The following is a 26,330-nucleotide window of genomic DNA, read 5'->3' on the forward strand; positions in this document are numbered from 1 at the left end:
GGGACTTAAAGCACCCTACTTGCAGGTGACCATGCTTCAAAAGCTTCTGCCTGTCCCAGTGATATACTGCATTAAAAAAAATCTGCATTTTACTGACTCTTCAAGAACCACCCAGCTCATTGATGCAGCCTTGAATATTTTTAAAGTGTATTTATTTAAATATATAAATATTTTATTATTTAGCTGTAACCAACTTAGAGGGATGATGTGATTGGAGCTTTCCTGTAGATTAGACAGTAAAGACTGTTAAATTTTGCCCACTGAGATTGAGAAAGTGCTGCTGTTTTTCCATTGAATTTGTTTCTTCTTTTGGGTGGATTGTGTTAAGTTAGATGCATCATGGATGTAGAATATTTGAGAAAATAATATGGAAGACACACCCATGAAAGTTAATTTTCAGAGGTGCCATTGTTATTTCCCTATCCCTTTATCTTTCTAACTGCTGTTGTTTCTGGGATGATTAGTTAAGTCATAGTCAATAGAAGAGGCAGATAAGGCTTAAGCATCTGCAGCAAGCTTTGACATAAGGCTAATTTGGAAAATAAGCAGGGCTTCTGTCAAATGCTCACATGGAAGAATAAGTTTTCCACTTTCAAGAATAGAAAAATTGTAAATAATTTTCTCCTGGAAGATCTGTAGTTTTTATAGGTTGGTGAGAAACCATATCCTAAATGTGAAGTGTACAAACAATTAATGCAGTTGGCCTCAGAATGTGGAAGAATTTAAAAAGTCTAGCTCTTTTTTTCCTTGAGAAACAATGACCTAGGTTTTCAAAATATTCTGGAGTGGATAACCCCCTTTTTAGTATTGTAGTTTCTCAGAGAGCAGAATTGTTCCTGGGAAAATAGTAGACTTTTTCTTCAAGTGACAGTATATCTCTTGCCTGTGATGGCTAGTGAAAAGGTAAGGAATTTTACTTGCAGTAGTTTTTTCACCTGAAGTCTCTAGATTTATACTTGCTGTGATGAGACTATAGGATTAACAAAAGTGTGGACGTGCCTGTTTGTCCAAGTAGAAGTGAATATCTGCAGCTGGGTAGGGAGGGACTTCAGCTGTTGAGGTTGAGAGGCAGGCACAGTCACTGTTAATGTCCAAATTCCCAGCCTGTTCCTTTGACGCACATACAGGAATCTCATTTTCAAACCTTTCCCCTTATGGATGCTAATGTAAAATAACTCCTCCTTTGGTTATTTGCTTGGGAATCTTAAGCCTAGTGGATCCTTGCAGAGGCTTTATGCAGGATACCTCAAAATAATCTGTTCTGTGCTCTGTCTTCGAGACACACAGAAAGCTGACAGATGCCCTTTAACTCATTGTTTTGTTTTGGTTCAATGGTTTCTTTTTTGTAATGGTCAAGTGGCACCATTCTTGATGAAGTATCACTTGCTGATGTTGTTCAGTGCCTGGCACAAAATTTTGATACAGTGCAATAAAAATGGTTTTTCCTACCTAGTTGACAGTTAATAAAGAATGTTTTTATCTGATGGTATGCTTTCTATTTTTAAAAAAGTAACATGAATAGAAAATTTTCCCAAGTGCCTATGTCAAAACTCATTAACTGGTAAGAATTATCCTATTTTCATTAATGATTTTCCTTATATCCTTAGAAAAATGGGTCATTTTTCTGAACAAGCTGAGATTCATCTGATCTAAATTTGTCTGTCTTTAATGTCATCCAATTGTGTCACTCAAGGTATGCTATAATAACTAAGGTAAAGAATTGGCATTTTAAGGGGCAAATTCGGTTACCTTTTTTGACTAGCTACTTCAGGCTTAGGTGGGTTGCATTAAAAAAATATATATTTTTTCTCCATGAATTTTAAAGACTGCTTATTTCACTTGTATGCATGATAACATTTTCAAAATCAATCAGCATTAGGTCTGATGAATTCAAAACAGTACTTTTGAATTGGATTTTTGCTTTTTTTTTTTTTTGACAGATTCATTCCACAGTAAAAGTCTGAATTAGAACAAGGTTCTAATGTATTTCAGCTTTTGAAGAAATTGATCAGCTGTTGACTCCTGCTATGTGGCAATGCACTTCCTACAGATTGTGTTTAATGTTTTCCAGTTGTGTTTTGCTATAAAATGCTTTTTTTTTCATTTTTACAGGCTAAATTCCATTGATGTTAAGTATCAGATGTGGAAATTAGGAGTTGTTTTCACTGACAATGTAAGTTTCTCAGTTTATACATATATGTATATATTCATGTTCTAAAAATAGCTAAGCACTTGTTAATGTAAAGTGCTTCAATGAAATACTCTGGATTGTATTTATTTTACTAAAAGAAGAAAATCTTGAAAGCTTAAGGAGACATTGTCAAAGTATTTTCACAGTTACATTGGTAGTAGTTAATAGAACCTCAGTCAATTCCTGCCCTATTTCTGATATGCTTTAGTAGAAGCAATAAGAAAGCACTGCACTGTAGAATTAGAAAATTGACTGTATAAATGCTAATTGCCATTTTTTATGTTGTTCATAAATATTATGAACACTAGAGTATTCCTGACTGGAGCACAGTCAGATCAATATAGTTAATGTATCTCAAATTGCTAAATTTTTATCACTAAAATCAATAGTAAGATGTTCCACAGAAGGATACAAATTATTTCAATAATTTGAAAAAGGGAGTGTTTAAAAGAAAAAAATAAAGCCAAGGAGAGATAAACAAGAATGTTAAAATGCAGTTTAAGTCAGTCATCATGTGATTTTTCAGTCTTACAATTATTTTTTTGCCTAGTTACTTAATTTATTGGTAAGAAAAATGGTTAGGGAAAAATTATTTTTGAGCTACGACAGATGTGAAATGAAAGGGTGATCAGAAGGTACTCAGGAAAAGTGGAAACAGTAAGCCTCCAGGTCTAGAGACAGCGTGATCTGTAAACAGTGTTTGTTTGGGATTAGTAGTTTTTTGGAGTACAATTTCTCTTATTAATGCTTGTCTTTAAGTTCAATAAAAATTAATTGATAGACGATCAGATGAAATTAACATTCATGTTTACTTATATATACGTAATTATAAAATTCCTTTTGTTGCCTGCACAGTTCTGTAATTGTCATTAGCTAACTTTGGGCATTAATATTTTAATGTAATTATTTAGAAATTATTTTTAAAAGTAATTTAAATCAGATTTTTTTTTTACAGTAGAGGCATTTACAAATAAGGGCTTAAGAATTTCAAAATTAGATTTTATAGTATAAATTCTGATTTTCTTGATTTTGCTCATATCTTGTTGACTTTGTGTTTGAGGATTTAATATTGTTGCATGAATAGAAAATTCTCAACGATATTTAGAAAATTCTCTCTTGAAAAGGAACTTTTTTCTATTTAACAAAAAGCATGTTTGAGAAATTTCTACTTTTCCTTATTGTCTCGAATTAAGATGAAAGCCATGATTTTCATTTTGAATGTACTTGTTTTTTCTGTTAGTCTTTCCTTTACCTAGCGTGGTACATGACCATGTCAGTCCTTGGCCATTACAACAATTTTTTCTTTGCCGCTCATCTCCTTGACATTGCAATGGGATTCAAGACATTACGAACTATCCTGTCATCAGTTACCCACAATGGCAAACAGGTATCTACTGTCATCTCTTGTCAGTTCATTTACTGAAGGAGTACACAGGAAAGATCACTTCATTTCTTGAAGTGAAGAAATGATCAGGCGCTCGGCAGGTTGACGACAGAAATGTTCTTTCATCATGAGCTCTAGAACTTGAGTTGATGACAAAGCTAGACAATGGGATTTGTAAGCAAAGGTATTCTCCCTTCTGAAAACAGTCCTGAAGTTTTAGCAAATTACCTGTGAATTAAGGAGGCATTATTTATAAGGAACTTTTTAGATCTGGGAGCTACACAAGTGAAATATCAATTTACAGGATACTGAAGCTCCCTCCCAGCTGCTTTCCATTAAGCTCAGAGCGAAATCTGAATGATGCTGCAGTTGAGCAATGGAGCACTTGTTGCTGCTTTTCTAAGATATTAAAATATTAGGAACAGAGTTCTTTTTACATGTAATTTCATACATGAAAAAAATAAATTTGCTTTCCTATTAAATTAGTAGGTAACTGTATTTCAATTAATTATGTACGAGGTGATAGTAATATTATGATAGGTAGTGAATTTTTAGATATTCCATCTGATCTTGTGTATCTATCCATAGGATTTGTCTTTGTAATTATGTTTCTGTGTAATTTGTCTTTGTAATTATGTTTGATCAAAAAAAAAAAAAAAGGAAATACACAATCTTTGTGTGAGAATATGCAGATATATTACTCTGTATTACAAAAATATATAAAGAGTAAAAGTTTTCCTGCTGCTACTATATACAGTTTATTGTTAGTTTCCCTTTATTTTTTTTGCAAGAAAAAATAAATCACAATTCCATAGTGGTGTTACCCCCATTCTGTAATTTTGTCTTGCAGCTTGTCCTAACAGTGGGATTACTGGCAGTAGTGGTATACTTGTATACAGTAGTGGCATTCAATTTTTTCCGCAAGTTCTACAACAAGAGTGAAGACGGTGACATGCCAGACATGAAATGTGATGATATGCTGACAGTAAGTCTTGCTTTCTGGTTTTTAGTTAGTTTCTTTTCTTTTTTTTTCCCCTTCAAGCTGTTGTGGTTTTGTCCTGACCTTCTTGTTAATTGGTATTCATACAGTAATATCATTAGCCAGCAGGCAGGAAATATTGCTGCTGAAAACAAAGGGACAAATATGATGAACATCCTCAACAAAAAGATAGGTCTTGTGTATGCTCAAAAACCTCCTCTATAAAAGAGCAGAAGAATTGTGGTACTGTACTTTGCTCTAGCTGTTCAAAAAATGCAAAACTACAGGCTGTGAAGCTGAGCAGGCTAGAGAGCAGTACTTCTGAATCTCGAAATTCAGCAGGTCATTCATAGGCAAGCATTTTCATAGGTAATGAAAATACTTAAACGCTCGTTTAAGCTTTGAAATCTATCAGTTTCTCTTAGCATGAATTGCCATAGTTATCTTTAATAGGCAGTTTGGTAACTACTGTCTTAAATGATTTTGTACTAAGACAGTGACAGGCTTTGGAGTTATGACTGATGGAGTTTTAATAAAAAAGAATTTCCAAGATGCATTGTCCTTAATGTCTCTCAAAAAAAATCATGTAAAAATCATGGTAAATGTATTTCAGTGTGCTATGCAACATGAATCTCTTCCAGGGAATCAACAACATTTAAAAGCCAAATAAATAGATAAACTATTTATTTGATAAAATAAATTGATACATCTAAAATAGATAAACTAAACTAAATAGATAAGCTAGATAAACTAGAGTACTATGTCTTTATTTTTGTCTGGTTTGGGACATTCAGCGCACCAAAATGAGATAAACTGGAATGTGAATAAGTGAAGGACTGTTAAATTGTTGGGTGCTGGAGCACTTGCTGCGGGAAGAGGCGGAGGGAACTGGGTTTGTTTGGCTTAGAGAAGAGAAAGTCTCAGGGTAGAAGGTGGGTAAGAGGAGTTCCCAGTATCCACAGAGAGATTACTGGGAAGACACATCCAAGCTCTTAACAGGAAGTGCATGGCAGGAGACTGTGAAGATAAAGTGGAAAAATGTGTTCTGACTGAGGGGAGCCAAATGGATCACATTGCTCAGAGAGGTTGTTGCAGTCTCCGTCCTTAGGAAGTTGTAATGAAATGACTTGGATAAAGCCTAAAACATTTTTTTCTGAGGTTGTAGTGAGCCCTGCTTGGAGTAGAGATCTCATGAAGAGATCTGATCTGATCTGACCTGCTCTGTAATTGTCTGAAAATACTCATACCACAGGACTGTAATATTGTACAGGAGCTGCTAGAATAACATGTGATATGCTGTAAAATCAGGGTTCTGTCTAGTAAAAGCACTAAGACTTGAAATGGGATTGAAAAGAAAATTAATATACATAACTTCTTAGAAATAAAAAACCAAAATCTTTTACATATCTACCACTACATTTACTCATTAGGTTAATTATTACCTTTTAGTCTTGGAGTATAAACTATCTTTAGAAATTGTTAGATTTTTCAGGCAAGGGTCACTCAGCATTATATGGTACTGTATCAATTTCTTAGAGAAGAGATTTTGGGGACAGTGTGTCATAGAAATAGAAGAATGGATTTTTTTGTAGGTGGGGTTTTAGGAGTTATTTATTGTCATCACTACTTTTTGAAAGAGGGTAAGAAACCTTTACCTATAGCTTGCAAAGGTGCTTAAAGAAAAAAAAAAAAAATTGCCTGCTCTAGACCTCTAGAGAGTGATACCATAATTTTCTATTAAATTATAACATGATAAAATTGGAAATTTTGCATTGTCAGCATTCCAGGCAACTGTTCTGACAGACCTATTATACCACTTTTCATATCACAGTTTCACATATTATTCTCAGATATTTTCAATAATTAGCACAGGCTATTTCTCTGCACAAGCATTCACAAAGATGTTTTCCTTAGCTGTGTGGTTTTTTGTTTTATTTTGTCTTGAGGAAGAAGGTTGTTTATTTTTAAATTTGAATTTGATGCACTAAAAACAGAGAAAAATCATTCACTTTTGAGCTGAGAAATTGGAAAAGGGGATGGCTATGGTGGTGATGATATTTCCTATTTACACTGCTGAAATGATTTTACATGAATCATGGGGTGCTGCTGAGCTTCTGGTAGTTGAACTTTTGATCTTATTGAACTGCTTCATAATGATAGAACATGAAATACTGCAGCTTCAGCTGCACAGTAGCATTTCCCCTCCATCAGATATATGCGTAATCTCAAAGGAGAGAAAAAGATGACTTGACATGTCGTAGTTCCTAGACCATAGACCAGTTCTACCAATTACTGAATTTGTACCACTGGGTATTTTTGCTTTTAGCTGCAAACAGCCTTTGTATCCCTTTGTTTTCTCTTTTCTAGTGCTACATGTTTCATATGTACGTTGGAGTACGTGCAGGAGGAGGCATTGGTGATGAAATAGAAGATCCAGCAGGAGACGAATATGAAATCTATCGGATTATCTTTGACATCACTTTCTTCTTCTTTGTGATTGTCATCCTGCTTGCAATTATCCAAGGTATGCTTTTGTAATCCACAGTGGGGCTGAAAGCATTATTTAGCAGTACAAAGATCTCAGTGCTGTATTAATCACAAACCTAAGATTCAGACAGAACAGCAGGGCAGATCACAAAGGATAGGTTTATGTAGAAAATCACACCTGGCTGACTCTCATACACTGCTCTTCTAAGTCTCTGTAAAATCAACAGGCTCTAACTGGATCAGTAGAAACAAAATAAATGTTTTGCCCTAAGAATACTTATGTGACTGCAGTTTCTGTCTTGTCATTGCCCTTTCTGAAAGCCTCCTATAGAAATATTGTGGCACAACTTCAAATTGTCCTTCAGTGTAATCCATCCTACATGAGCTTTCATGGACAAAATCAGTACTGCTGTCAGTATTCCCTCTGCCAACATCATAAGTTCTTACCCATCTGGTAGATCTTCAGATTGGTAATACTGGTGTGAAAATTGGAGCATAGCTTTAAGTGGTTAAATATTTTCTTACCTAAAATTGCTCTTTTGTGTGATTCTTCCTTATTCGAACAATGTATATGAGTAAAAAAGTGCTTGATATGAAACAGCTTTGGTATAGCCTGGTTAATGACCGTGGAAAGTTAGCTGCCATTGGTTAGCTTTGGAATTTCAGTGATACTTTTTGACTGATAGTGTTTCTCACTGTTGTAATCTGGATAGTGGATACCTTATTTTGGCATGTCATGGATTTTTAAAATTATGGTTACATTAATTATGTTTATTGATATTACCTAAAGTATTAAAATCCCTGTTTGTTTTTCCTTCTATACCTTTAAAATATTGTCAAGAATACCCTAAAGGTAATTTTTTATGAAAGTTCACACAAGTTAACAGAAGTATATTCTCAGTTTTAGAAAAATTGATAAGCAGTTTTAGTGGGTTCACTTGCTGTCATAAATACTGATACCTCATTGCTTTCTGTCAGCTGACAGCTAACTTAGCACCCTTACTGCTGTCAAAATTATCCTTTCTCCCTCACTACAAGGAAATTCAAAAGGCAACTTTGAGCTTCTGGTAAATTGTTTATTACTCTTACTCAAGCGACAGGTTTTTTTTTTTTTAGAGGGCTTGGGAAGGGTGGAATTTTTTTTATACCCTGAGATGGCATATCTCATGTGGTTCATTTCTTCATTTTGTGAGTGGCTGAAGAATAGAGTCCTTAACTGTCCAGATTTGTGTACAGGAGTGTCAATAGTCATTGTGGAATTTGTCCTTAGTTGTTTTGGAGTAAGTGAAGGGAAGGTTATAACCAGTTTACAGCGTGAGCCATAGAGCCTGTGATTCTTTTTGTTGTTCTTTCTGTATCTCCCTCAAATGACAACTTACTTTTGTCAGAGCTCCAATAGTGGAACCTTGTACTACATGATAACCATCTTGAGAGAGGATGCATGGAGCTCTGCGCCTCTCTGCATCTGCCATGTAATAAATATCTCATCTCTGTTAAATGTACAGTATTTTTTTTCTCTACTAGGGCCTTAATCACTGTAAACCCACATATATCTTAATGTACTAAGTCAAGATTAGAGCACTGGGAATAAAAACAAGTCTGCTTGTCCCATTTTATAATTCAAATTGGTACTTCCAGCCATGTTCCTGGTGTTTCTTTGGCTTGGTTTTTTTTTTTTTTTTCTTCATGGTTTTGTTGTCTTCAGAATGTATATTGGTTTCTATTCTTTCTGCAAAGATTCTCCTTTAATATTCTTTATCAGAGTTATGTTATCCCTGGATTTCCAGATATTCTTTGTCATTATTGTTATTGAACATTAACTATCATTTTAACTTGAAACCCTAGGTTTAATTATTGATGCTTTTGGTGAGTTAAGAGATCAGCAAGAGCAAGTTAAGGAAGACATGGAGGTAAGAACATTCAGTTGCTGAACCATACCTGTTTTCAGATATCACTAGTATGTGTTTTCAGTCAAAATATGATTTAGCTGGTGGATAGTTTTTCAAACTAAGAGAAAAATACAGTCCTGTACATGGTCTGATACCATACAATGTGAATTATAATGAATTGCATGTCTGTGGCTTTTGAAGTCTATTGGATCTTCAAGCTGGAAGTTTCTAAAGCAGGGTGTTAACACTGTCATGTTACATTCATGTCAGATGTAATTTTCTTGCTTAATATATGTGTGAAGGTATCTTGTACTTTGTGATTTTCTATTCTGTCATTGAAGTATATGTGTAAGAAGTCAGTGAAGTGTTGCAAACCAGCTTCACTTTGTAATGTGAACTTGGAGCATATTCAGTTTCAGCTAGACAGGCATTGAGGTAAATATTGTCCTGTGTCACAGTAAGTGCTGCTTAAGATTAAAAAAGTCAGCTGTGATCATTTTATGCCATTCTGTCTCCTGATACCTGTACACTAAGAGCTGGAAAAGATTTATTTTTTTAAGCAGTAAGAAGCTATTCTGATGGTAGCTAAGCTGCTATTCGAGTGTTTTTACTGAGGTATCCAGTCTGAATCATTTAAAGAAAAGCCTTTTTGTTCAGCACATAATATATATGATGCATTGCCATTTTCAAGAAAATTGTTACTTTTTTTTGCCTTTTCTGAAAGCAGGACAGGTGTTTTATGTAGTATTGAAGTGCTCTGTATTCTTTCTTCTAGACAAAGTGCTTTATCTGTGGAATAGGAAATGACTACTTTGATACAGTGCCTCATGGCTTTGAAACACACACACTACAGGAGCACAACTTGGCCAATTATTTGTGAGTACACTAGAAATGCACTCCTCACTAACTCATGGTCCTTGCAGCCTCTCAGGTACCTGATTACTTCTTTTGCATAAAAAATAGTCAGTGCTGTTTGGCTTTGATGTGAACTTCTCCTTTCTGAATGTATTATTCTGGGCCAGTGACAGCAAGTAATTAATTTTCATATCCTGCTTTCCAACTTGGTTGTGGCACAAGAAGTTTGTATGAGGTTGTAGCTACAAATGAACTTGCTGTGTGGTTGCAGAGGCCACGTAAATTGTAAAATTGAATGAGGTGTGTAATGTACAGAGGAGCAGTATGACCTGGCCTGGAGACTGATGGAAAGAGAGAACAAACACAGCAGTAACATGAAAAAAACTTATATTGGACAAAATATTTTGTGTAGAGTGCTGAGGCTGTCCAAGAGAACTGGCGACAAAGGGAGGTAGGGTAATGAGGAGCTAGAGATGAGAGGGATCAACCAAGGCCATCAGGTCCACCTTTGGAAAATCCAAACAGAGCATCAGTGACCACTAAACTAAATAAAGCCAATTATCAGGTCTTCAGCCACTGTATCATGCTGTTCCTCTCATGAATGAAAATCCAGTGCCAAAGTGTATTTCATACTAGTGCCATAAGGGTGAAGCAGGGGATGGATTGCGTCTTTGTGTTTTTAAACTGGCATTGTATGTGCAAAAAAATAATGAGACTGCAAGGTCAAACATGGCTATAGAAACCTTCCACCTGAAAAACAGGTTGTGCAAACAAAATACATTGGAAGCACTGTTATACAGGGTTTTGTTCCTATTTAATAAGTACTGAACAAATAGCATACTATAGCACACTTGCTTTAAAGTGCCTCAGCCTGAGGAATTGGTTTTTTGTCTTTTTGTCCGTGATCCTAATTTATATTTTTACATGTTTGGAGAGAATGTCTGAGTGAAATTTTGAATTTAGCACCCAGAGAATGTCAGCTCAAACCGTCAAGACTGATTTTAATTTTTTTTTAAATTACAAATACTTTTCTGCTCATACTGATTTTGCATGCACTACTAAAATATTCCCAACCTGGATTTCCAGCAACAGAAATCTCTTAGATATCTTCAGCATTTTTAATTCAGTGTGGGAAGAGAAAAAAAGAAATTTCCAATGACCATTTTCTGTCTGCTTCGAAGTGGGTTTTCATGGGCAAGAAAATGTTGTCTGTTGTAAGTTTTGGATTAGAAAGTTTAGAAAAATCTTCATTTAAATTGAGTTGCTAACTACAGTAAGTCAAATTGACTATCATGCATTTTAATATACAACTCATCGAACAATGAATGTCAGCAGTGTCAGGAAAGTGTTTAATCTTTCTCAGAATATTATCATTGATAAAATCTGGAACTTGTAAGTCCTAGAACAGCATGATGACTGTACATGCTGAGGAATGTCCATCTCCTTGTGGTTTGCCTAATGTTTCCAAACTCTCTATTGATAGCTGTTTCTTTGCTTGTAGGTTTTTTCTGATGTATCTTATCAACAAAGATGAAACCGAGCATACAGGACAGGTAGGTTGAACAACTCTATTAATGTCAGCTGATTGTAAAATAAGAATCATTCAGGCTTGGAAAAACTAAGATTTTTCTGATGGACAGCCCCCCTTATGGTATGGAACCTAATTCTCATTCTTCTTAGCAATTCTGAAGACTTTGGTTGCTTTGTTAGGGTGTATAAATTCTGAAGCACTTTCTATTCCTTTTTTGGCATCTGAACCTGTTATTTTTAAATTGTTATTTCCACAATATATAAATACATACTATAAACAAAAGTAATGAGAAACAGAACATTGAAGTATTCTGTGAAAGCAAAAATCTTCATTTCTCTCTTTTGATCCTTTTTTTAATATTATTTTATTAAAAAATAATATTTTGTATTTTATTATTATATAATCTTCTATGTCTACATTCTGAATAAGTCCATATGAAAGAACTTGTGCATATATCTTAAATGAAAAATATGTGAACTTTTCTCTGGAGGTTTCTCTGCATTCTTCTCTGTTCTTTCAAACTTCTGGTGCCTCCTTCAACTTCCTTGAGGTACACTAAAAGTCACTAAGAAATGTATGACATTTACAGTCTTTTTCTTTCCTAGTGATAGTCTTTCAGCTAACTAAGCAAATGTTCCTGTGTTGCAGATCAAAACACAAAATAACTGAATTGTATCAAATGTATAACCCTACAGAAGGGTCAGAAGGATGATTTGCTATAAATCTATATAGTTTACTCTTTCTGAACTCTGACATGTGTGCTGTAATCATCTCCTTTGTATAAATCTCAGCCTTGTCTAGTATGAGATTTTGTGTGTCTGCCTTGCTATTTTTGAACATCCATTTTTCACTTGAGAATTTCATACTAACTGAGATTTTTTAAAGTCTTTTTTATTTGCACTTTCCATTTTCTTGGCAGTTTGTCCTACTGTATTCACTGAAGAGAGATTTCTACTAACTATTCAGTTTTGATACTGTGGTAGCGATAGGTGATTATTTGAAAATTGAGCATACTTCATACCACATAACTTCGAGGAACATGCTTTAATGGTAGACTTGGCACTAGTCTATGGTTGGATTCAAAGGTTTTTTCCAACATAAATTATCCTGTGGTTCTGTAACGGGTGTAACATATGTCGTTTCTACCATGAAATTTTCATAATAAAAATCACATTTAAGTGGTGTGATTAAAATAGAAATAAACGGACATATTCTTTACTATTCTTTGGAATGTCTCGAGAGAGAACCCTACCAAAATAAATAATCAGAAAGAAGATATACTGAATGCCACTGACCCAGAAAATACTGACTATAAAGGTCCTTTTGGTTTATGTATTGTTTGTAGACATGTTTTGAAATGACTTAAGCAGAAATTCAATCAAATTTCTGTGACAGAAAATATTCTGCTTACCCTGCTGTCTGTCTTGTGGCTGGCTTTAATTGAGCTTTACAGTGCTCCTTGATGTGCAAAAAGAAATAAACTACCTGTTCTCTTCTGTGCATTTCTGTAGTGCTTTTTGACCAGGTGAGAAAAACCTAAAAGCTATTCTAAACTAGTCAAAATCATTAACATGATTTTGCAGATGTTCAAAAACATTGCATGCTCAGAATCAAAAAAAGTGAAGTGATATATAAATAAAAGAGAAAAAAGAGTAATGGTTGACAATTTCTCATTAAGTCAAGTTAAATAATTTTAACTGTGTTTCTTTCAGGAATCATATGTTTGGAAAATGTATCAAGAACGGTGCTGGGAATTTTTCCCTGCTGGTGATTGCTTCCGAAAACAGTATGAAGACCAGCTCAACTAAGCAAAAATGAGGATTTCTGGACATAAATGTCCATGTATTTCCCAGCTCTTTTTGGAATGTCTAAAAGATTTCTTAAATCCCCAAAGCTGTGTGCATTTTGGAGCACCAAAGCTCTGTTTTTAATGACCCAACTGCGCTTTTATTTACTTGTGTATTTGCTTTGAGACCACTGGAGTAAAGAACAATGAAAAATTACAGCAACTTTGGAACCAAACCAACCACTTGCACAGACAAAAGATGTCCCTATACATAACATGCACACACAAGTAGAGACTTGAGACAGCTTATTTTTGAAACTGCCAGATGATACCCTTGTCTAAAAGATCACACATGGGGTGACATGGTAGCAACACTCATTTGGTCTGTTTATTTCATCATCCTGGAAGGAACTATATATAGTTCACAGAGCACCGTAAAAAGATTGTTGTGGACACTTAAGTTGTGGGGAAATAGTGCCTTACTATATGTGGGTTGAGCTATGCAGAAGATGAGTGCATGATGACATATTTTTTTTTTTTCTTTATGTCTTCCCTTCCAATTTAGTATTTATTTTGTGGTTTTGGTGGGTTTGGGAGGAAGGGATTTGATTGTGCACATCTTTTTAACAAGACTGGAGTGTCTCAGGACAAGATTAGGTTATTCTCATTGAGTTCATTTCACATTTACCTTCCTCTTTAGCTTTTTGCTCTTATTTTGGTAATGCTCTGATACAACACTGCTACTTTATGAAATCTTTGTATGAATACAAGACAGCTGCAAAAAACACTTTAACAAGAAATGTTTCATTGCATGTTTATTATGCAAGTTTAAAACAATCAAAAAACAACCTTCAGAAACAAGTTGATCAACATGAAAAAACATTCACAATAATTATATCCATAGTAATAAAGTGTTGTGGGCTTTATTGTACATCTGGAACAAGTGTCATCAACCAACAATATGAATATATGTTATGAATTTGACAATAATTTTAGTTTCTTTTTTTTTCTTTCTTTCAATTTCTGCCACCTGTGATCAATAGTGGAGTTGAAGATTTTCTTGTTAAATTATTTTTTAAAAGCAAAGCTGAAGCAATATCCATTCAGGGACTCCATCAGTTACATCATGAAACACCAATGATGTGTACATTACTCCATTTTGAGTCCTTTTCAATTGTAATGCCAGTCTTTACAAATAAAAAGAGACATTCAGAATGGAAACAAGCTGGTTTGGTAGCATTTGAAGTCTTTGTTATAGAGTCTTTTTATCAATTCCCAAATTAATTTCAACTTCTTCAAACCAGGATTAAGCTACTCTTCCCTTAATGAAAAGTTTTGGTACTCTTTTTGGTCTTTTCTGCTGGAATTTTTGCTGTTCTGTTGCTCTCCCTCATTTCTTTACAGGTCACATTTTTGTCATTAAAAAAGATTCTGTATCAATATTCAGTTTTAACTAAAAAAAAAGAAAAAAATTGCAATTAAGAGGAAAATAACTTAAAAATGCTAAGACTGTACTCTTAAAAGCCAGGCTTTCAGTTCTGTGAATTTTGCTGAATTTGGTATCCTGTTCACAGTTCTGGTAAAATTCTCTCAAACTTTGCAAGATTTGAAGCCAGAGGCTGGGCAGTCTGGTGACAGGGCAGGGGGCAGGTACAGCAACTGCAATTTGTATTCAGTTGTTAAACCCCTCCCACCCAGACTGGACTGTTCAGTACAGCTCTGTTTCCTCCCTATTTGGAACAACTTCATAAAGCACCTTTTTCAGCCTTTCTGGGATTTGTGTCTAAGATTTAGAAATGGGGAGTTACACTGATGTTTCTTTTTGGATGTACAATGTGAGATTAGTTGTTATTTAACACATGCAGGTACACAGGCTATTTCAGTTTTGCACAATTTGTAGAAAAATCTGTAGCTAATGATTCTGAGGGATATTTCAAGATTCCTTTATCTCCAAAACAAATTCAAGTGGGCTTTGTAGGTAAATACCAGAATAAATGTGGCATGTTTCTTTAACCTCAAGTTCCAAGTCAAAGGGCTCCTGGGGCATCCTTCCTGTTGAATCCAGTATGCTGTTTAACAAATATTTGTGAAGTCAGGCTTAAACAGTAGAGGCTTTTTTATGATGGGATCAACTGATTATATGGTGGTGCAAAAAGTTTAGGTATGAAAAATCTTCATTTATTAAATCAAGTATAGCTTTAACAGGAGCAAATTCCTACTGCTAGGAGCTGGTCAGGAGAGTTTACAAGATTAGTGTTCAGTGCTGAAAAAGGATTTGGACTTTCTTTAGCAGACCTTCAGACTCTGGTTTTTGCAGTGCCCTCTGCAGTGGCTGTAGGCTTTCTGTGAGTCCCAGAAACTTAGCATTTCCTGTTTGATGCACTAAGTTTGTAATGGAGAACCTTTATCTTAACAGGTAATTCCACAAAAAACCCTCTAATGTGCACTTTTTACAGGATAATATTATTCAAACAGTCCACATACTATATAATACACCCTGTGGGATACAATTTATTACAGTTAAATTTATTTTAGCCTTAGACAAAGTTGTAAAATATTCTTAGATTTTACTGAAAATTACTGAACTTCCTGTGACTGTTCCAAATGCAACTTCTTTGAATTTTTGTGTTTTAAATAGACAACCAATACAGACAGTTCACACCTTTAACAGTTGCATCAAAAGAAATCAACATTGACACAAGTGTCCTGTATACTAGCACAATGCACAAGAGCAGGTGATAATAACATGTCACTTGAAAGCTAAAGTTTTAAATCCAAGGAAGTAAAAAATTGGTGCTCATGCATGTTATATTTAAGGTAAGGTTATACTTACACATACATTTGTGCCTGCTACTTTTTTTCAGAAGTTAGTTATATTTACTGATTGTGTCAGTAAAATAGTAATTTTCAGGGGGAAATTAAGTGTCTCTCACCCTTTATTGAAAAAAGCAAAGACAGAATTTTCCCTGTTTATGTCTGAATGCCAGAAAAATTGAGAAGGCCTCCAAAGCTGATGATCCCAGCACATCCATGTTGGTTTCAGCAAAGGAATGAAGAAATGAAAGGCAATGGAAAAATAAAGTAAGATGGAAGAGTAGTTGAGGTGTGGTTTCTTTGTGGAAGTTGTTGCCTCCTTATATATTTCTCCCTTTCATTTGACAATTTTTACACCTTCTGATTATCTGTTATTATGTCTTTCCTATCCCTTTAAGTTTGAAGCTTATCTGTGTTTTTTTACTGAGACAATCAGAAAATTGAAAGGAAGGTAACGATTCTATAATATCCTTGGCCACTACATGGCTACAAGATTAATTCTAATCGCATTAATATGCTATTTAAGTTGTTCAATATTTTAAGTTTTACTGTCTTTCTACTGTTGCAGAGCTTTTACTAATAGGAATTGTTTTATTTTAAAAATTAATGTTTATTTCTATAGCTAATATTCCTGCCATCTTCAGAGGCACTAAATAGTTCAGTTTACTTACATAATCACCTGTGAAGTATTTATAGGATGTCAGGTTTTCTAAACTAGAATATTTTAATTATTTTTTGTTCATAAGTCAAATAAAACGTGTCCAAAACAATCTTTGTCAAATGATAAGACATCTATCACAGAAAGCATGGGTGGGTATATTTTTTTGTTTAAATCTGTCTAATATTTATACTCAAAAATACAGCTTCTGCAATCTCTCTCCTTTAAGTCATAGTTGCTTTTATTTGTATGATTAGTTGCTTCTTTTTCAGTTTTCTTTTCTAAAGCCATGCCAGACCATAGAAGCTAGGTTACAAATAGAATTTCACACTATACATATCTTAAATAATTTCTTAAAGAAAATTTGCAAGATATTTAAGCAGAAATACCTTTCATACCTTTTTTAGGGTTTTTTTGTGGTTTTTTTTTTTTCTGGATTACAGTTTTCATTTTCATCTGCATAATATTTTAAATGTATCCATGCAACTCCTTCCATTTTACTTCACAATTATCTTTGTGGTTTGTATATTTTGAATCGGATGTTTAGGCAAAAGGGAGTGTGGTAGGGAAGACCCTTCTCAGCAGTTCCTGAAGATCTCCATCAGCCAAACACCATCCTTCTGCCGTGTCAGTGGAGGTCAGGAGTTGGGGCAATTCTTGATATGAGCAGCTTGCTTCTCTAATAACATGGCTATGGAATAATCTGCGGTTACAAAGGCTTAACCTATTCATTTGCTGCTGAATGGGAACATCTGAGCTAAAGTTCTCATGAAAAGAATGTATTGAAATTTTTGGAATGGAAGGGGAAAAAGCTGAAAACCTCACAATTGAAATAAAGTGAAGGTCCTTGCTGTTGGTCCATTGTGTAAATGCTCCAAGTTGGCATGCAAGATGCAGTCGCTGACTTTGTAGAAATTGCAGTTACACAAACTAAAAAACTCTCTCTCTAGATATATGTTTTGATAAGAAACTTTGGAATACTGAAGGAATGGCTAAAGAATTCTGGATCATGAAAATTGAGAACTGAAATAGATCAAAAGGGTTTGGTTAGTTGTTCTTTATGTCGTGCTAGGATAGAATGAAACTGCATGAATTGATGGCATTGAAAAAATAGAACCTTGCTGTGAGAATCAGAGAAGGGAATGTCCTGCAGTCTTGTAGCTAAGAGTGAAAAATTGGAAGAAGTATAAAGGGTCACGCACTGTTTTTGTATTTCTTCAGAGATTAATAAATTGCAGTAATTTTGAAGAAATGTTGTTCTCAGTGTGATCTGCACGACAGGCACAGTGAGGCTCAAAGAAGCATTATTCTGGGAGCCATGCTGTGCCTGTCGTGCAGATCAGCAGGAAGGGAGGAGAATGGATGGCATCTGCCTTAAACAGTGGCATCCAGAGAGGCTGCTCTTCCCTCCTGTGGTATTGTGCTTGTGCTGTGCTGAGTGCATCCCGTTCTGAAGGGGTCCCTTCCCATCTCAGTGCCAGGGAAAGGAAGAGAAGTGAACATCTGTGTTCTCTTGGTTGTATTATTGGCTCAGTCCTCTGGCAGCAGACTGTGCACCGCTGTCCCTGCTGATACACACACACTTGCAGGCTCTTCCTTGTGAGAACAAATTGAAGTTAAATTGATTAAATAGCTGCTCAGTACTGACAACAAGGCATGTGCTTTTATCGTGTGGTCTACCTAATGGAAGGAAAGTTGTAAATTCACTGAATAGGAAATAGAAAAAAATTTATACCACTAGACCGTATAGTGGCAGTTGATTTTTGGCTCTGTCCAAACAAGATAAAATTTCAGGCACTAAGTAAAATACTGTGAACTTTTTAGGTATCTGCAATCTATATTAGAATAAATAGCTTCATAGTTTTGATCTAACTACTGATCTGTTTTAAAGGGATTTACAATGTAACCCTAAATAATAAATAATAACAAAATGGTAATAAAATTATTAATAATATGGTAATATATAACAACCATATTTTAGAAAAGAGCAGTGGTTCATAGTGTTCTCTGCACATCTGGAAGACCACTCAGTGTTTAAATAAATCTGACAGAATGGAATGAGCTTTGGACAGGAAATACTGACACTGAATTTATTTTCTTCACTGGTTCTTTATGCTCGGACAAGTAGAATTAATATTAATTTAAATACAAAAATGTAAAGATACATCCATAGAATGTGGAATTTGTCTCTCCCTGATTTATATTTCATTGTTCTTGACTGTAATAAGGCAATTTTTATTTCTATGTGCTCAGATTCTTCCCCATATCAGTAGGTTAACATCCCATACTTTGCAGTACTCGGAAGTGATTACATACAAAGGCCAAAATAATCCTGGATCATTTCAGAGAAAAATACAATATAATTTTTCTAACTAGTAGTCCTTGGCAATATACAAAATCCATTTCTTGTTTTAATTTTGCTTCTGCAAATGATTTCTCAAATCTCTTGTATGTCACAGACTGGAAATCTTTCTTTTTATCTTTTTCCAAATCTTTATTTGTCTGAATGATCCTTAACATCTAAAAAGTGTGCAAATATAAATTAGGGCCTTTCCAGTAGTGAGCACCAATAGCAATCTCCAAAGTATTTGATCAATAATCTGTATACTTTTTGCTTCTATGTGCATCATGGAGGTCATGTATAATTACTAACTAATTAGTTATAATGTTCTTGTAAGGAATCTTTGTGCAGTCTGAATTACAGTAGCCTCTTATCTGGACTTACTTGGTTAAAAAACAAAATAATCAACGTAATTAATATGCCTGCAAGACTGATATACACATTTCACCTACATCATTTTTATGTAGGCTATGAGTTCCTTGCCTTAGGAATCCGACAGAGTTACAAAAGGCTGGTTAAAATCAGTTTCTGAGGAGCAATCTGAATAATACTGCTCAAAATGTTCTGCCTGGGAGAATTGCTAAACAACAAGTCACGTTAAATTCTCCTCTCTTGTTTGCTGCTTAATTTGTCAATTGTGGCAATTTAATCTGAGAAACTGTAACTCTGAAAGGAAATTACTCTACAAGGCTGTTTCATAGTTAACATTTTGCATATATGAGCAGCTCTTGACAAACTGCAGCCCAGTTAGACAGTTTGCAGTTTAACCATTATTTGTGTCTAGAAACATCTGTGCAGGCATTGTTTTGACCAAGTTGACCTAGATGCTGTTAGTAAGCTTATTTGCTGTGCTTGTGGTCTTGCCACTGCAGGCTGGTGAAGCTCAGATGTCCCAGAGCCCTACTCTCATTATCTGATATCTTTTTTTGGCTTTGCATCCTCATTGTATCTTGCTGTGGCTTAATATGTGTTCTCACAGTTTGGATTACTTTTATTACCTGAGATCCTCTAAAGTTTCTTCACTCTGTGTAAATTGTTACACGCTCCAGAAACTCAAAAGAGTATAGCCAGGGGGTCTAAGTAATGCACCAGAATTAACTGAACAGGGAGATGTTGGGATAAGATTGATTCTGACTCAGGTAACTGGATCTAGGGTACCATATTTCTAGGTCAAATGCTCTCTTCTTCTTTTCTGTGGGCACAGAGTAATAATACAAACCTGTCCAGTTGCATGAGAGCAATGACAGTTTCTAACAATCATAAAAGCAGCAAGTGGCAATCCCAAGAAAATAAATGTACCAACTCGCAAAACTTTATGCAAACCATGTGGTAAAGGGTCAGGAGCAGGAAAAATGAATTGTTTTGAGAAAACTAGCATTATTCTAGTAATATACCCAGAGACAGCTGAGGAACAGAGAAGAACCAAAGTGTGTGATGATATTTAGGGAAGTCTCAGACTTACTGTATATATTCTGACCCTGCTATGCATGGATGGCAGAGTTAGCTGTATGGCAGTGAAAGCACAATTACCTGTATTATAACATGTGTGGCATGACCAGCTGGAAAAGGGAAATTCTGGCATAAATACTAATTAGAGAAGAATTAACATTTTTAGTGGAAAATATGTCTTTCAGATGCATACAGATATTGTTAGATACTTTATCACTGTTATTACATGGTGAAATGATATAGTACCCTCTTAATATTCAAAATTAACTTACTCGATATGGGACCTGAAAAGATTGATGTTTCTGTATATTGCTTTTGCAATACACCTGTATTCTTAATATGATTCAAATTAATTAATCTGGTCTAATTTGGAGGCATAGAATAAGTGTAAGAATAATGTTGGGAAGAAATGCTTGTTTCTTTTTGAGTCTTGTAACCTCAGTGCTTTTTACAGTTTAACTGAGTGAGTTTTCCAGATTTTCTCTTGAGTAATGAGAACATACAATGTTGCAGACACAAAAGGAAATCAATTTCTAAGGAAAACACTGTCTTAATTTCTGAAAATTCATGAGGACTATTGATCTGATAATTATTTCTACTTTTCTCCAAGGAGAACAGCCTTTGAAAACTATTGTTTCTGTGTTCTTAAAGACAATTCTTTTCTGAGGGGTTAGTGGGGAGAAGTCAACAGTACAACAATATGAAGCTTAACTTCATTAAATCATAATAATTGCATCCTACATAGTTTTGTTAAAGATTTGACTAACCATCTTCTGAGCCATTTGCACTAGCTTTGCAGGAAGGGCACTTTCATTGGACAGGATTCTTCCATTTATAAAAGAGATTACTTTGGAAAAATATCATGACAATTAAATAAAAAAAACAGGAGTCTAGAAAATCATGAGTCCTGCTCATAATGTAAGGGAACGGTTGTGCTAACCCTAACCCTACATTCAATGGACAAGGAGACTAAACAGTGGTTCCTGGGATATAGTCTGGAAATTAGAAAAAAATCTTTGACTAGGAGAAAGCTGCAGCACTGGAAAAGTTGTCCAGGTACTCCCATCCTTGGAGATGTTCAAAGTTCATCTCTGAGTAGAAGCCTGTGTTAAATGCTATCCAAAAGTGTTATCCAAGCAAGACTGGTTTGATTCTGTTGGACAGAGACATCAAAAGTGTTCTTACTGTTTCCTAAGCCTCCAGTTGTAGGGGCATTTAATTTTGGATACAAATTGCTGGGCTTCGTGTCCATTTAGTCAGACATAGTAAAACCACTGTACTTTTGTGCTTTATTATCTGTCCTGAAAGTTGGTATAGAACTCTTTATTTTTTTTCTCCAGAAGTTCACTTGTGATTTAGAAAGGTCATGACAATGGGAAAGGCTTTAAAAACTAAAGTAACTTTGTTTGGGTTTTTTTTAACCTGAAATAAATCTCTGTGTTTTCAAAAAATTTGAAAGTAATTCTATGGCTTAAATTTTATGACTTTAATCCATGTAGAGGAATAGCACAACTCCTCTTGGAAGGTAATAATCTATACATATACTTGATGACAATGCCATTGTTGTGGGTCTGTGCCTGTTTGAAAGAGATTGAAGTGTGTCTGACTGAAGAGTTAGAATGCCTAACAGAAGGCTATTAGAAAACAAATTTGACAATAACTTTCATTTCTGCTTTCTTCTGCTCCCTTTCAGCTGTCATGGTCTTTAAAATTCTGTTCCCCAAAATATCCTCCTGTTTCCCAAAATATCCTCCCTTTTACACTACTATTCACTGCATGAAACTGTTTATCCTTAAAACCAGAAAGAACAAGCCAACATTCTTTTTAAAAATGCAAATTGTTGCTCTGTCAAGATTAATTGCAAAGAATGCTATCAGAAACTAATATTGCAAATTACATTTGAGGGAGTCTTTTGGTCATAACAGGTTTTATAGTATAAAACATGTCTAAGCATTCATGGGGTTGCAGAAATAAATAGGTGAATTCAGTAAAATAAGATCCACAAACAAATCATAATCAATGGAAGAAAAGAATCATTAATTATTATCAAAACACTTTTTTGGGCAAAGGAAATTACTTAGAAAATTTATTTAATGACTTAGACAATTAGATATGTTCTACAGAAGTGTAGAAGAGCATTCAAAACTGAAAACTCACTTATAAAGCAATGTATATGAAATTTGTTTTTTTCTTCGGGGAAAATAATTTTAAAAACAGGGTTTCTATTAGACTTTTTTAGAATGGTTATTTTTTTTTAAGCAGAACAGGGAACAACCTCTAGCTAATCAGGACTTGGAAAAATAAATCTAGAATACAATGAGAAAATGTTTGTGTTGCCCCAGCTTTAGAAAGAGTAGAATTTTATAAAGGGCAGGTATACCCCTGAGCACTGTTTTGTGGCAGTATTCGGGCATGCCTTCTGCTTGTGGCTGAAAAAATCCGTGGGCTGAATTGCAGCTGCCCTGCATGCTGAGAAATGCTAAGCCTCTTTCATATGCTTGACTGCATGCCATCACCAGGCATGCAGCAAAGACCAACCAGTGGGGAATTAGAGACATAAAAATTATCTTCTCAGCTTCTCTGGCTTGTTACAGACACAGGTAGAACAGAATTATTACCAGGATTCACCCACTGGGACCTCTGCAGGCTTGGTAACCAAAATGAAATAGTTGAACCATGCAGCCCGACTGTTAAAAGAGTTCTGGGGAAAAAAACCACTGAAAAAGTAGAAGGCTTCCATACATCTTAGGGAGTTTTGAACAGGCCTCTAGCCCTTCTGACAGTGAGCAGCTTGAGGAGACCCCTTCATTTTTGGAAAGGATATTGAAGAATTTATCTGTTGATGTAGTGAATGGTTATGACTGAAATTTCCTTCTTTAAACAGCAATATAAGATAGAAAGATATAAAAGTAACCTGAGCTCTCTGATTCACAAGAATAATGAAGGAATAAATAATTTGTGTGTATAAAACTTGAAGCTTGATATTTGCAAGTAACCTCAGTCCTTTTAACAATGTGATTATTGCTCTAGGAAAGTGACAGAAACATATTTTATTAAAAGGGAAAAAAAATCATGGTGAAATTACCAGGTCGTCATTTCCCCCCTTCATTTAAACCTCCAAGTCCATTTGAATTGTGGAGAGTCTGATCCCCAGAGTAAGGTGAGTTGTTCAGCTGAACATGAGCTGCCATTCAGGCTGAGACCTTGGAAAGCACCAGCGTGAGGTGTCTGTGGCAGAGTCTCTTGGGGACCCTGATGTGTAAGTGTTGCACAACTCAGGGAGATCAGTCTGGTAAATCAAATGAAAAACACCCTGGCACCCTGTAGCAGAACGAGGCACAGTTATACAGATTTTAGTTTTTACTCCATTGTTTCAGAAAGAAAATAATTTTAAAAGCAACTGTTGATTTTTATATTCTTAAATATTTTTATTCACCATTGCAATATATGACTGTGTTGTCTAAGTCGATACATAATACTTACTTTCTCTCTTTGTTGTCTGGAAACCAATTCCCAATTGTCAACCAGCTGTGCAAAGAGATTCTGGTATTTTTCTTGTTTACTGATTTTCCATTTGTGATAATTTCTTGACTATCAAAAGAGGAAAAAAGATTTCTATTCAGAACTACCTACCTTTTCTCGAAACTTAATAGCAAATGTATGTTAATTTGCTTCAAATGCTTTCTTTTCCCAATCCTTTTTCATTGTTTCAAATGCTAATTCTTTTTTATGTGTCATATGTTTTTGCTTCGTTAGTGGTTAACCTTTTCCCCCCGAGGATTTTGCCAGTCACAAAGCTGTTCAACTGTCTCCTGGAAAAACAGAATTATGACTTTTTCACCTGCAAATTTGTGAGGTTTATTTTCTCATATCTGTACTTATTATTTCGTTATTTTTGTTAAATTTTTTATTATTATTTAGTAATCTCTAATCTCTCTCTGGATACCGAAGCTTTACAACAGAAAATTTAAAGTAACATGCTTACCACTTAAATGAATGCATTGTGTATCAGACATTAAGGAAGAGAATGCAATTAAAAATAAGGATCCAAAGCCATTCCAAATTTTTTATTACCCCCAACAATCACTAAATTTGAAATGTTGTCACATACAGCTGCAATGAAAACATCTTAACTTAAGTAGGCTATAGTGTTCCTGTTAATGTCAACTGTGTGTAGGCATTCATGCATTTTCACTTAAAGATTCAAATAGAAACCAATGAAATAGAATTCCCTCTATAAGATTCTTTTCATGCCTCAAAAAAAAAGCGACTGTGAAGAAACAATGAGTCAAAAATTCACTTTTTTTGCTTAGTATCTTTTCATGCTTCATTTAACAAATAGTGTTATGTTCTGTCAAAGCAATGAAGACTTGTTAATGTAATACTCTTGAAAAATCCAGATGTGTTGATGTGGGGTGGATTTTCTCTGATATATCTATATATATAGCAGAAATCCCAGTTTTTGATATGAAAAAGACTTTAGAAATCCTAAAAGAAGTAAAAAAATCTTGATCGTGAGAATAGTAATATTCAGATTTGCGTTTCATATGTTGTCCTTATGAAATATATTTAGATTTCATTGCACACTATTATTGTTTTATTCATTCACACTAGCTGGCTCCTTCAATTGCTTATTTTGGTTCAAATAGAACCTCCTGCAGCCTTTTCCAGCCAAGGAGGTTTGTGACAACATTAAAGGAGGACAGGTTCTGAGAAAAAATGGCCTCTGAATTTTGTAAGATTACCCTGACTGAAAATGTTGAAGTCACATTCTTTCACAAATTTTTGAAAGAAAGAGCATAGATTTATTTTTTGTTCTAGTTTCTGTACAGAATAGACTTATGTTTTATACAGTTGCACATAACAAATTGTATTTGAAGAGAGCATATCTCTCAAACATCCTTCTTTTCTTATATTAAGGTAACAGACTGTACAGAAACAAACTTTTCCTTATTTATTTCAATGCTTGGTCAGCCTCAATTATAGAAATCGAAACCTTATTTATAAAGATGCTTGGTCAAGTACAAGAAAAAAGAATATTTTTATACTTTACCTATCTTAACCTTGTTTTTCTAAAGAGCTTTTTCATACTCTTTTTCGTGCCCACACATATGTTTTATTTCCTATTGAGTCATCTCTCAATTTTGTTTGGATAAATTAAGCACACTGAATTCTTTCAATCTTTCACTATAAGGTGATTTTGTCAGACCTCATCAAGTTTTTGAAAAGCATGTTTTTTCAAGCATGAGCTGGAGAACCATATGCACTGTAGAAGCATACACAGAGAATCAAGTGAGCACCCATATGACTTTGTCCTGCCAGGGTTCGATTAAATCCTTTTGAAAGAAGCATCATGCTGAAAATGTGAGTGACTCTATTTGCTCAAAGACAGATTTATCACATTTGCATATTTTCAAACTCCTTCTTTCCAGGTTAAGGTGAGATTGTATTTTTTATTTGTGAACCTCTGATTTCAAACTATTCAAAATGACTAGTCAATATACAAACCCTTATGTGAATGTCTTGTCTTCCTTGCTGTGCTGTTTTCCTCTTGTAAGAGGATTTGAGCTGTTTGGCAACAGTTTTTAAACTAATTTCCATTAAAATACTGCTGCCGGTTACCCAACACTAATTCCAACAGTATACCTTATGGAACTTTTCACTTCTCTGTCTTGTAGAATGTTGCAAGAAATTTTTCTAGGTTCAGTTTATAAAAGGAAAATAATTATTAGTTTATGCTCTTTCTTTATGCAAGTAGTCAGTCTTTTAAATGTGTCTGAAAAACCTTTGGATATCAATATTCATCACCGGTCCAACAGCTCCCTACCTTGCCTGGCCCAACTACCCACAGGTGCTGTCTCTTCCTTTCCTCCTGCTTGCTTTCTGTAGGGTTCCTTTGGAGGATATCATTTGGGTAATGACTTCTAGATACTAGAGCCCTAGGAACTTCATTAGTATGAAAAGGG

At 34.8% G+C, this 26,330-nt stretch overlaps 1 protein-coding gene across 1 annotated transcript in view; it reads left to right on the forward strand.

Annotated features, from left to right (window-relative positions):
* Nucleotides 1-14,092, forward strand: part of LOC132325705 (ryanodine receptor 2) — a 94,209-nt gene extending 80,117 nt beyond the window's left edge. Inside the window, exons 39-46 of the mRNA XM_059843288.1 lie at nucleotides 2,113-2,173; nucleotides 3,432-3,578; nucleotides 4,426-4,560; nucleotides 6,922-7,078; nucleotides 8,887-8,951; nucleotides 9,706-9,806; nucleotides 11,287-11,338; nucleotides 13,029-14,092. Coding sequence (XP_059699271.1) covers nucleotides 2,113-2,173; nucleotides 3,432-3,578; nucleotides 4,426-4,560; nucleotides 6,922-7,078; nucleotides 8,887-8,951; nucleotides 9,706-9,806; nucleotides 11,287-11,338; nucleotides 13,029-13,124 — 814 coding nt within the window. The 3' untranslated portion in view covers nucleotides 13,125-14,092. The remainder of the gene's footprint in view (nucleotides 1-2,112; nucleotides 2,174-3,431; nucleotides 3,579-4,425; nucleotides 4,561-6,921; nucleotides 7,079-8,886; nucleotides 8,952-9,705; nucleotides 9,807-11,286; nucleotides 11,339-13,028) is intronic.
* The last annotated feature ends 12,238 nt before the right edge of the window (nucleotides 14,093-26,330 follow it).

The sequence above is a fragment of the Haemorhous mexicanus genome, chromosome 3, assembly GCF_027477595.1.
Source record: "Haemorhous mexicanus isolate bHaeMex1 chromosome 3, bHaeMex1.pri, whole genome shotgun sequence".
NCBI classification, from domain to species: domain Eukaryota; kingdom Metazoa; phylum Chordata; class Aves; order Passeriformes; family Fringillidae; genus Haemorhous; species Haemorhous mexicanus.